The sequence below is a fragment of the Pogona vitticeps genome, chromosome 3 (assembly GCF_051106095.1).
Source record: "Pogona vitticeps strain Pit_001003342236 chromosome 3, PviZW2.1, whole genome shotgun sequence".
NCBI lineage: Eukaryota > Metazoa > Chordata > Lepidosauria > Squamata > Agamidae > Pogona > Pogona vitticeps.
In genome coordinates this window covers 201,530,125-201,541,945 of record NC_135785.1, presented here as the reverse complement: position 1 = coordinate 201,541,945, position 11,821 = coordinate 201,530,125, and the positions used below count along the sequence as shown (strand labels likewise).

The 11,821-nt window shown below is 40.4% G+C and overlaps 1 protein-coding gene across 9 annotated transcripts in view; it reads left to right on the top strand.

Annotated features, from left to right (window-relative positions):
* Positions 1 to 8,740, top strand: part of KCNJ15 (potassium inwardly rectifying channel subfamily J member 15) — a 38,176-nt gene extending 29,436 nt beyond the window's left edge. For 4 of the 9 annotated variants that reach the window (XM_072994131.2, XM_072994133.2, XM_020789297.3 and 1 more), the window contains one exon: positions 5,730 to 8,740. In XM_072994131.2, the coding sequence (XP_072850232.2) occupies positions 5,730 to 6,873 (1,144 nt within the window). In that variant the 3' untranslated portion in view covers positions 6,874 to 8,740. The other 5 variants (XM_078390541.1, XM_020789298.3, XM_020789296.3 and 2 more) reach the window with 5 other exon arrangements.
* The last annotated feature ends 3,081 nt before the right edge of the window (positions 8,741 to 11,821 follow it).

Here is an 11,821-nt window from a genome sequence, read left to right as displayed (position 1 = left end):
AGAGCTCAGGATATACCTACTGACACTTCAGCCTTGAACTGTTTCATAAATTTCCACCTGGACATTTTCTTCTTCTTTACGGCTGGTCATTGTTGTGCAGGTATTTGGAAGTCTTATGAAACTATGGCTTAAATCTTGTTCATGCAGCTGCATTGCTTAAGGCTGATTATGTCATAAACTCCAATTTCCACCCACCAAAGGTGCTGAGGCTTTCATGAAATCTCTTTGGTTATGGGTAAGCTACTGAGGGCCATCAGATGTGGGGGCATATATATTTTCTGAGACAGCTGGAATTTTGAAATTAAAGAACCTCCTCCTCATCAGCATTAAGCAGTGTAATTTGTAGAACAGGATTTGACTTTATAATTCACGGGATTTGTTTGTTTGTTTGTTTGTGGGGTTGGGGGTAGTGGTGGTTAAAACTGCAAGTCTGAAAAGTTATTTTCTGGAATTCCAGAATTCACCATTACCCTGTTTCCCCCAAAATAAGACCTAACCTGAAAATAAGCCCCAGTATGATTTTTCAGGATGCTTGTAATATAAGCTCTACCCCCAAAATAAGCCCTGGTTAAGTGAAACCCTGTCCTCCACCATTGTGCAGCAACCAGAAGAAGATGACATGACTGTAAAATAAAACATCCCCTGAAAATAAGCCCTAATGCGTTTTTGTAACAAAAATTAATATAAGACCCTGTCTTATTTTTGGGGAAACATGGTAGGACAATGATCATGCTGGCTGGAGGATTCTGGGAGTCATAGTCCAAAAAAAGAGAAACTCACGAGTTTCGGTTAAAATGGTATAAAGGACACATATGTAGAGATGTAACCTCCACACACTGTACAGCATATACAGTGTAGTTCCCCACCACCACCATCTCCCAGTATCACTTTTCCAGAGGCCATGTCTGCCAATCTCCAACCTTCCTTTCAAGAATGGAATAAATGATATATACAATGTGTCTGCTTCATTCGAACTCTATCAATTCCACAATTTTTCTGCAGTGTTTGCTGCAGATATATTACTCATTCACAGAGGACTGATACAGGCAGATCTATAGCTTCCTTTCCTTCAGTTGTCTTAGCACAAAGAACAGAGAAGTATTGGGTTTCTGTGAGACAAACCTGGCAAAAGGAGATTTTTTCCAACTCAGTTCTGCAATCAGGCTGGAGAACTTGTTGGCCCACCAACACATTAGTGACATTGACAAGGCTAAGAAAATGGACTGCGCATTTATAGGAGAAACTGGGATATCCAATGTTACAACAGAGAACCTTGGAATAAACAAAGGCGAGGTTTGGAAAGAATGCAATCGTTCATGATTCCAGGCAGAAGCCAGTCAAATTGGGAGGGAGGAGGTATGGATAAGGATTGCCACTGAAAGCAAGTCTTTTTTTTTTTTTTTTTTGGCTTCAGATCTTTTTCTCTGCTATTGCAATTCTGAGCTATCATAATCATGATGATACAACTGGATATCCAGTGGCCTTGTGAAGCATGGCAGTCTAGACAACCCTAATTTGAGAAGTTTAGCGGAGGAAAGAGGAAAATTACTGCTTCAGACAAAAGAATCCTACAGAAATTTCTGTGGGCTTTAAAGATATAAACAACAGGAATTCAGAATCACACGAGAAGAGAGATGATGAAAGAAACAGAATGCAGGAAGTCAGAAAGGGGCTGGGGAAAGCCAGGGTCAGATGGGATCCCTTCCAGGATATGAAAGGAAGTGACTAAACTGATACACGAATGTTACCTAATAAAGAGACAAGAATGGAGAGAGGAAGACAACAAAAACTGGTGAGATACTATTCTAAATACTTGTTTAACAGATCAGGATCTTGAAAAGCAGGGCTCTATAGCAGTTCTTCTAGTAGAGGAGACACTGGTTTGAAACAGAGAGAGAAAATGAAACTCACTAGGAGTGAGAAAGGGATGGAAGAATGACGAAGAGTGAATCTCTTATAGGTCATATAGGGATAGACTGGTGGTGGTTTGCTCATGGTAAGAGAAGGACTCAGGCTATACCACCTAAGAAGCCAAGCAGGGAAAATACTTTGTCTTTTCTCGGAAATTTACAGACCTTAATTAAATAGGTCAGAGGGTAATGTAGGTGAATTGGCTTGTTAAAGTCCTAAAGGGGCTGTGCCCTGCAAATCCCCTTTTGGTCTGAGCTAAATGTTTTAAGAGTATCTGATGAGATGTGGGACCAGCGCTCAAACATTATGTGCAACCCTGAAAGGCATTCTTGGTCGCTGCTCTCCAGGTATACATTATCTTCCAAAGGCAGTGAAAGGCTGTTTAAATATTTAAAGACAGGAGGTGGGAAAGGGTTTCTTCTCTTTGAGTGTATATCTCTGTGTTGTTCTTCACTTGTTTCATGAGATTCAGGTGCAAACAAAAGTTGGGAATGCCAAACACAAGTGCAGAGACAAATTGTGAAGTGCAAGAGCTCATCGCACTGTTTTCCCCATACTGTAGCTACAGTTCCCAGGAGCATTCACAACCACAGACAAATGTTTTAACAATTGGGTTCATCATACTCAAAATGGTGAGTGAGGCATCGTCCTCTGATGAAGGTGCAGGACAGCCAGCCAATCAGTCTTCCAAACCTGTTTTAGAGGGTACATCCTGGACACTGCATGACCATTTCTGTCTTTCTCCATTTCCAAGGTTGGGAGAAAGGCAGCAGCATAACTGACATACCTGGAGAATCTTGGGGAAAGGGCTAAATAAAGAAATACTATCCCTGCTGGTAGCTTTCCTCATTTCGAGCTCTCCTTCAGAAAATTCTATCCTGGTTTGTGGGATGGTAGAGGGTGGGTCACTGCTGCTAGAAGGTGCTTGGAGCACAGAGAGGCTTCTAGGTGGATCTCTTCAGCTATGTTTGCACCATCACATGTCTTTTGAGAGAAACTGATGGGATCAAAACATTGCACTTTGCACAGATCCACTCAGAGAGAATGATCTGATTGCTAGGAAGCAACCAGGAGCACTCAGTCAAGAATTTATTTCTCTTGGGAGTAAGTAAGAAAGGCTGCTTACAACAGGAGGAGGGAAAATGCTGGTTTGAACAAGTCCTAGGACACTCCAGGTGGCATGACCACTGCCATATTGATTAGGGGTTCTGGGAGCTGTAGTTGAAGGCAGTAATTTTACCAAGCTCTGTAGCAATTCTAATTCTTTTTAAAAGGGGGGGGGCAGAAGTATTTGCATTTGGTCAAAAGGCCTTATATTGTTTTGCAGAGATATTTTACCAATGTGTATATAATGGATAGCTTTTTGTTGTGTCATATAAATGTCCTCATCTTGCAACTGGCATGTTTTGCTCTGTGGTTGGCCATTGGAAAGTCAATATGGACTGGAATTGTGAGTCTTATTGCTGAGACAATCTGAGGAAATCTCACAGTGGGAAGGGAAATAGACTGATTGCTGGAAATGATCATACCTCTCACTGTTAAAGATTCATGTCTAATTTGACTGTTGGCAAAACAGCTCCTGCTTGGATGTGAATCTAGGCAGCCTGGGCCAGCAATTCTCAGTGGGTTTAGATGTTTCGTTGTTGGTGGAAGGTGCTTTCCTAATTTCCCTGCAAGAAAATGCTAAGAAGTGACTCAGTACCTTTCAACACCTGCGGAGGAATCTTTTACCTTCACCTAGGTAGAAACAGATTAATTTGTCAGTTTAGGTTTTCTACACATTCACTCTGTTTAGAGTCCAAATTATTTCCATCATATTTATTTTTAAAAAAGAAAAACTGCCAGTGTTGTTCAGTTCTAATCAAGAATGGGATAAATGCTTTTTTTCAACTAACTACCCTGTAGAAATTGGCAGATACTACTATTTTGGGTATGGAGGCGAATGTATTGTATCTGCCTGCTATGTAGCTGTTAAAGATGAAAGAATAAAATGGTGGCAATTTCAACTGAGGGTGGGGTTACATGTCAAAAAACTCCTAGATTTGATTCAGGTTTAGCATGCTTGAAATTGATTTTAAAACATTTTAAAACACCAGTTTTTAAAACATAAAAATGCAATTATTATTATTATAGAGTATTTTAAATAAAACATGATACAATAAGAAAACCCTTTTGATTCACAGTGGCATGCATTCTTTATAATTATTTTCTTCACACTGGACTTTGTATATTTTACCTGAACTGCATTTCCTTGTTTCTATGACAGAATTCCTCATTTATCTAAACCGTATTGGTGATGCCCCCCCATTTCATTGTTTGTAGCCATAATAAATACATTTTTCAAATTCTCATCCCTTTATGTTATATTGCGTGTTGTGGGGGAAAGGGTGTGTCTATACAAGTGTAAATACACATTGATTTTACAGTTGCTCAGAAGTTCTTTTACATAGATCTTACATATACTTCCCTATGCTGAGTTTCAACTCTGAGTTCCTTGAGGAAATAAAAATAAATATTAATTTACTGCTAGCCTGCCAACCATTAGTTATGGAAGTAAACACAAATTTTCTTCTACTGACAAAACAGGAAGGTTGCATTAGTGAATAATTGCACTGCTATCCTGATCTGGCACAGATGTCTACTACAAATACGTCTTTGGTTTCCAGAAATGTTCTTTTAAGCAGTTACAAGAGAGAAGGTTTTTTTTTTCTTCCTGTGGTTCATAAAAACCAACCACTCATTAAAGCTCCCTCTCTTGAAGCCCAACAATGGAATAAAGCAATATTAGCTGCACAAACTGCCAAAATACAAAGGATGCACAGTTTTATTTTTCAGTGGTGGAGGGAGGTTAAAAACAGGAAGTTTGCTTATTGGAAATGCTTGTCAACAGGCTCTGGCCTCGCACTGTGTAACTACCACTATCTGGTCCTGGATATACTCTCTTTTTTGCCCGTTTAGCTGGCAGAGACAGCTTCCTTCCCTTCTCTTTGTTCTGTGCTCAGTTTTGGACATAGGCACACACTCTTGGTCTCCATTCGGACTAAGCTGGGAGGCACAGTAAACAAACAGCAAGAGGCGTGTGGCTCAGACCTTCTGCTGTTTGCAAACAGCTGGGCTGCAGCGCTAGAAAACTGAATTTGTGAATGAGTTGTGTTTTTTTCTTCTTCTACTGACTGTTCGAAACTGGACGCACCCAGATGTAAACAGCCTGGCTGAGTTTTCAGGTGCAAAGATTTTTCCCCCATACCACAAACTGCTTTTTACACACTCACATGACTGCTTGGTTTCCTTTCCTTCTCTAACTTCTGCTCAGTCAAGTTTTCTCTTGCAAAAATCCCAGTAATCTTTTAATGATATTTTCTGCTACCATTTTCAGGGGAGAAACAGGATTGATTTGGAGGGTCAATGTTCAATTGATCTAGCACTAATAAAATATTGGCCTCCTGAGCAATTGGATCTGATTCAGTTCATTAGTTAAAAACAGACTCACCTTCTTTCTTTATGAAATAAGCATGAGAAATATTTTAATGCCATGTAGGATTGATTTGACAATGTTGTTTGACAAAATTATTCTCCAAGCTCTGAGATGAGTGGATAATATTGATGTGGAGATCAGGGAAATAATGCAATTCCTTTCTGCTCCTGAAGTCAGTTTGATGCAGCTTGGTGTACTGTATTCCTTTTGCCACCTTACAAGTGAAACAGCTTTCTACTGACACAGGAAACAATGCAAATATATAATCTAGTGATTTGGCTATAGAGTTTATGCTATTGTTGAAGTGTTATTGTTTTTAAACAACTTCTTGCTCTCCTTTTAGGTCTGAGGTGTTGACAATGGAAGCAACACACATCAATATGTCACAAGCCCCTCTAGTGAACGGCAGCATTAGTGCCAAGCTCAAGAGAAGCAAACCTCGGGTGATGTCCAAAAGTGGTCACAGCAATGTGAGGATCGATAAAGTAGATGGCATTTACCTTCTCTATCTCCAGGATCTATGGACCACGGTCATTGACATGAAGTGGAGATATAAACTTACTTTATTTGCAGCTACTTTTGTAATGACTTGGTTCATTTTTGGAGTTGTTTACTATGCCATTGCATTTCTTCATGGAGATCTGGAAGGGAACAAGTTCCCCCAGAAACATGTTCCCTGCGTTATGAATGTCGACTCCCTCACTGGGGCGTTTCTCTTTTCTTTGGAGTCCCAGACGACAATTGGTTACGGCTTCCGGTTTATTACTGAGGAGTGCCCTCATGCTATTGTCCTCTTAGTGATTCAGTTGGTTGTAACAACCTTGATTGAGATCTTCATCACGGGGACCTTCCTGGCCAAAATTGCGAGGCCTAAAAAGAGAGCTGAGACCATAAAGTTCAGTCATTGTGCTGTCATAACGAAACACAATGAACATCTTTGCCTTGTAATTCGGGTGGCAAATATGAGAAAGAGCCTTCTGATTCAGTGCCAGCTGACTGGGAAACTTCTGGAGACCTACGAAACGAAAGAGGGAGAGAGGATTCTACTTAACCAAGCCAGTGTCAAATTCCATGTCGACTCCTCATCAGAAAGCCCTTTTTTGATTTTGCCTCTGACTTTTTACCACATATTGGATGAGAATAGTCCTTTAAGGGGTCTTACGCCCCAGAGCTTAAAAGAAAAAGATTTTGAGCTTGTTGTCCTCTTGAACGCCACAGTAGAATCAACAAGTGCTGTTTGCCAGAGCCGGACTTCATATATTCCGGAGGAGATCTTCTGGGGCTTTGAGTTTATGCCAGTGATTTCCCTCTCACCAAATGGGAAATATGTTGCAGATTTTAGTCAATTTGAGCTGATTAGAAGAAGTGCAGATTGTACCTTTTACAGTATAGACTGTGAAAAGCAAAAACTCGAAGAGCAATATCGAAAGGAAGACCAGAGAGAGCGAGAACGCAGAACGATGTTTTTACAGCAAAGCAACGTTTGACCTCTTATCCATCACAAATTATAACAAATGTTTATACGTTGTACTGCCTGGATTCTTTTTCCTGAAAATGGAAAAGCATCACAGTTTTATCTGAACAGCTGCACTGTGGAGGGTATCCATCCCTTTATAACCGGGGCTGGTGACTACTTTAAGTGGGGGCTTACATCTGACCCTTCCAAAACCTCACCAGGGGTGGTACTGGCACCTCTGTGGATGCCAGTGTCAGCTGTGGTTGCTCTCTGTGGTACAGATGAGTGTCAGAACATCCTCCCTTGCTACAGAGAACTACCAGTCTTCAGGGCAGAGTGTCTCCTTCCCTCCTGTAAGGTAAGAGGAAATGACAGCAGTAGAGATGCAAATACAACTCTGAGGACCATGTATGACCCACAGGCTGCTGGTCCACCACTCCTCTTTTATCAGAATGCATCAATCCAGTGTTCTTTTTCAACTGTACAGCTATTTTCATATGTGAGAGGCCATAACTGAGTAGCATTTGCTCCTCAGCTCCACCTGGAACTGACTGCCAGGGATTGAACCTGGGCCAGCTGGCATACAAAGTGCCTGCTCGGCTATGGAACTACAGCTGCTTCTTGTCTTTAAATGCTCCTTCCTATGGCAACTTTTGTAGCAGACAATGCTGATTTTCAGATGTTGGATGCAGTCCGATATACTGCATAAATTCTCCAGATATTTATTTGATGTAGTTTAGTACTATAAGAAGGATTCAGTTGGTTGTGAAATATTGTATATTCTCATGTATATTATCCATTTCTTTCCCAAGGCTTTTTCCTGAAAATTTGGTTTGTTGCTTGGTTTATATAGAAAAATGCTGGTTAAAATCCAGTTGCCTAGTGTAGTAAATTCAGTAGTGTAGGCCTACTGAATCAATGGGGATTGAGTAAGTTGCAGTTAAAGTAGCTGCAGTGAGAGTAGGCTATTTCAACCAAGGGAACTTATGGAGATATTGACTCACTAAATTCCCATTGATTTAATGAGCCTACTTGAGTGTGATTTACTACATTAACCAAATAGGATTTTGGCCACTGTAGTTAGGAACCTGATGTCTAGTTCCTAACTACAGTGGCCAAAATCCTGTTTGGTTAATGTAGTAAATCACACTCAACTATATGTATGTATGTATAGATAAAAATTGGGAGAAAAGTACAGTATTTGGATAATAAATACTTTATGCCTGTCCCAGTTCAGTGGCAATTTGGACTCTGTGGTTGCACAACATCCTCCTTTATGACAATGCTGAATGCCCCCTAACCCAGTCTTCCAAAAACCATGATCCTTAGGACCACAGAAAGATTTTCCACACTAATCCCTAGACTGAAGATATCTCCCTCTGACCAATGTAAATTTCTATGTGATGGCTGAAGATTAAAGGAACGCATTAGAAAGGCAGCAGCAGGGGAGGAACGAAGGGGTATCTGGGTATCTAGCATTGCCTTGGATCCTTTCAGAGAAACAGTTCAGCAGAGTAAGTCAAGCGGCACAGTCAGAAGCAGAGGCTGGCACAGATTGGCTTGAAGCAAATGTCTGCCTCTTGCTTCCCAGTTCCTTCAGAAGCAAGAGGCAAAACAAAACAAAATGCTGTAGGAAATTGGTGTTGTTGTTTCTTTCTCACCATGTGCTGTGCAAGTCTAGCAATCAGACTTACCCAGAAATGCAGATAATTAGACCATAAATTTAATCTATCTGTTTCTTTCCCTGTCTTTCCCTCTTTTACTTCCTCCCTCTTCCTCTTCATTTGCCTCCTCCCTCATTCACAACACTTTTACTTTTATTGACTATGTAAAGCATTACAACAGCATATTTTAAAAACTTGCTTGCTATGTTATGTCAAAATAAAAATGTCTCATAACTTTACTGTCAGACATTCATTTGTGCTGTGTGGCTTGTTAATGTTCAGACATCCTATTAATAGAACATGGTTAGACAATGGTACCAGTAATTAATTGGCTTCATGAAATGTCCCTTAACCATAAAAAAATAGGCAAATACAGGCAAATGAAAAAAAGAGAACAAAGACATCGACACTGGCAAGTCTACAGTCATATGTGCATGTGAAGCAGATGTCAGAATCCAGTTGACATATTAATTTGAGGTCCAGCTTGCATGTAGAATGCATGGGGATTAACACCCAACCAAATATGCACAGAATCCCGCTGGTTTGGCATTGTGTGTCACTGTGGTAATCAAGCCTATATGCTCAAAGTTAATCTATTGGGTGTTTGTGGCTTGGACAAGTGCCATGCAGGTCCAGCATGCCAGTGTTTCAGGTGGAGGAGTCAGCAATTCCAGTTAGGTTGAGGCTCCCAATGTGTAAATACTCTTTAGGTGCCACATGAAGGGAAAGAACAAAGGAGTGCTGCTTGGAAGTTACATAACCCCCAGTTTATACCAGATGCATCTGCATAACGTAAGTATGAAGGGCTAGCGAGAAACTACAGAGTCTATTTGACACACCAAAAAACTTCCCCAAACTTACATAGATTACGTAAAATTTAAGCACAGAGTTTGCCATGAGATGACACTATTCCTGGACTGCATTAATTTAAGATCTGGGAAGAAAACTGCAGGTCTGAATGTTAGAAGAAATCAACATTTTACAAGCAGCACATTGGGGGCAATAAATCTCTAAAGCAAAAGGCCAGATGATGCTTCAGCATGCTATAAGCCTTGACAGTGGTCCACCATCAGAACAATTTCACCATAGTATCCAGTTTTCCGTTTCATGCCATAAACAAAGCTTAAGAAAATTTTGCAACACAAATTCATTACTGACAAATATCGCTGAGTCAAAAGTTCTAACATATGCAAACATCATTTGTGTGGACATTGGCAGAATGAAGCTTTATGAGCCTTAGAAGCTTTTTGCTGCACAGAGTTGCATTATTGAAACTATCCAGGCAAATAGAAACCTCTTTGATGACTGTGGAAGAAGAGGGCACCAAATTGAACATCATTGTTATTTTTCATTGATGATTCAAGTCATTAGAAACTGTGAGGTATGACAGTATTAAAATAAGCTAGTATGTAAAAAAATACTGTAGCAATGGAAGGTTAAGGACTGGATTACATATTGTAGGAGTTTGTGATAATTATATCAGCAAAGTATAGCATGCTAGTAAAATGAGTTTATGACGATAAATTAAGAGTAATTGGTCAGGATGTTCATGATTAGGAAGGGGGGGGGGAAACTATCATAATTCCAAGAAATCCATTCAGGATAGACCTGGATATGAATACAGAAGCTTCTGGCTGAAGGCCAAATGTGCTGAAGGCCAACATGGAGGCACTCTTACAGCCAGTCTTCCATTGCAGAAGGAACGGATCCAAGTTAAATTATTTCCTTGAAATAATAAGTGATGTAGGAGGAAGTGACCTATAAACAGTAATCAGCAAGTGGCCATTTACAGAAAACTGAGTAAGGTCAAGATACCAACTCCCAGCTGGCTATCTATCCGTCTATTCCTCCCCCATCCTATCACTCTAAATACAACATTTTTGCACGTACTCTAACACAAATGACAAGGCGTAAGGAACAAATGTTTTCACTGCCTGCTCTGTGATCCACAGACTATTATTCTTTACAAAGTTTATTTTAAAAATCCACATGAATTTATCTTAATGTCTTTAAAGGTTGCCTTGTCCTTCCACTTCCTGCTGGTGGTAGTAATACATATATAGGATGAATCATGTGGGGAAAGTACACAACACCCTGATTATTTATTTGAATAATATAGGTGTTGTATGTGTTCTGTCAAATCAAAATGAAATCATCCTCCTCAAATGAATACTTTTCCCCTTGAAAAGCAAAAGCCCTCTATCTCAAAACTGCTGATCCACTGGTATCTTTCATGTAAGCTCACCTGATATAATTTGAAAAAGATATTTATACACCTATTTAAATTTCAGCATAAACCCATTAGGATTTTGAAGAAGATATAAGCTGAGAAGCATATCCAAATCATGTGGATTATTTTCTTTGGAGAAAAAATAACGCCATTGCTATTAACTACAGTCATAAGAGACGTTGCATAGAACAGTGGTCCCCAGCCTTGGGCCTCCATATGTTCTTGGACTGCAACTCCCAGAAGCTTTCGCCACCACCTCTGCTGGCCAGGATTTCTGGGAGCTGAAGTCCAAGAACATCTGGAGGCCCAAGTTTGGGGAAAGTTAGTTGTGTTACTTGTGTTGGTCACCATCATTTAAAGTATATACTTGAATGCATCTGGGAAGAGTTGACAATGGAAAAACTAAAGCACAAGCTGAAGCTTAAAGAAAATTAAACCAAGGCCAGGCAGAACTGGATTCCTAAAAAAGGAGGAGGGGAGATGGATATGGAAGAGGCACAGATTAACAGGCTGCAAATAAATACCTATAATTTCTCCATGAGGTTGGCAAGTTTTTGGGTCTGAGTCCCAAGCCCGAGTCTGAGTCTTTGGTACCAAGTCCCAAGCCCAAGTGCTTATTGAAAACAAGCTGCCCCCCAAGAAAAGGGAGGGAGTGGGTGGGTTCTGAATTGCAAGTCAAGTCTGAGACATTGAAGAAAAATCCAAGTCGAGTCACCAGTGTGATTTAAATCTGACTTGACAGCCAGCCCCGCAACTCGAGTCCCTATCCCTGATTAAGGACATTTCATAGAATCATAGAACAATGAAATTGGAAAGGGGCCTACAAGACCATGAGGTCCAACCCCCTGGTCGACACAGGAAAACAAACCAAAGGGTATCTGCCAAGTGGTTGTCTAAGTTTCTCTTGAATGCCTCCAGTGTTGGAGTACTCAACACCTCTCAAGGTAATTGATTCCACTCTCTTACTGCTCTAACAGTTAGGATTTTTTCCCTGATAATCAAAATCTGGCCTCCTGTGACTTGAGTTCATTGTTGCGTGTCTTGCACTCTGGGATGATTGAGAAGTGATCCTGTTCCTCCTCTGT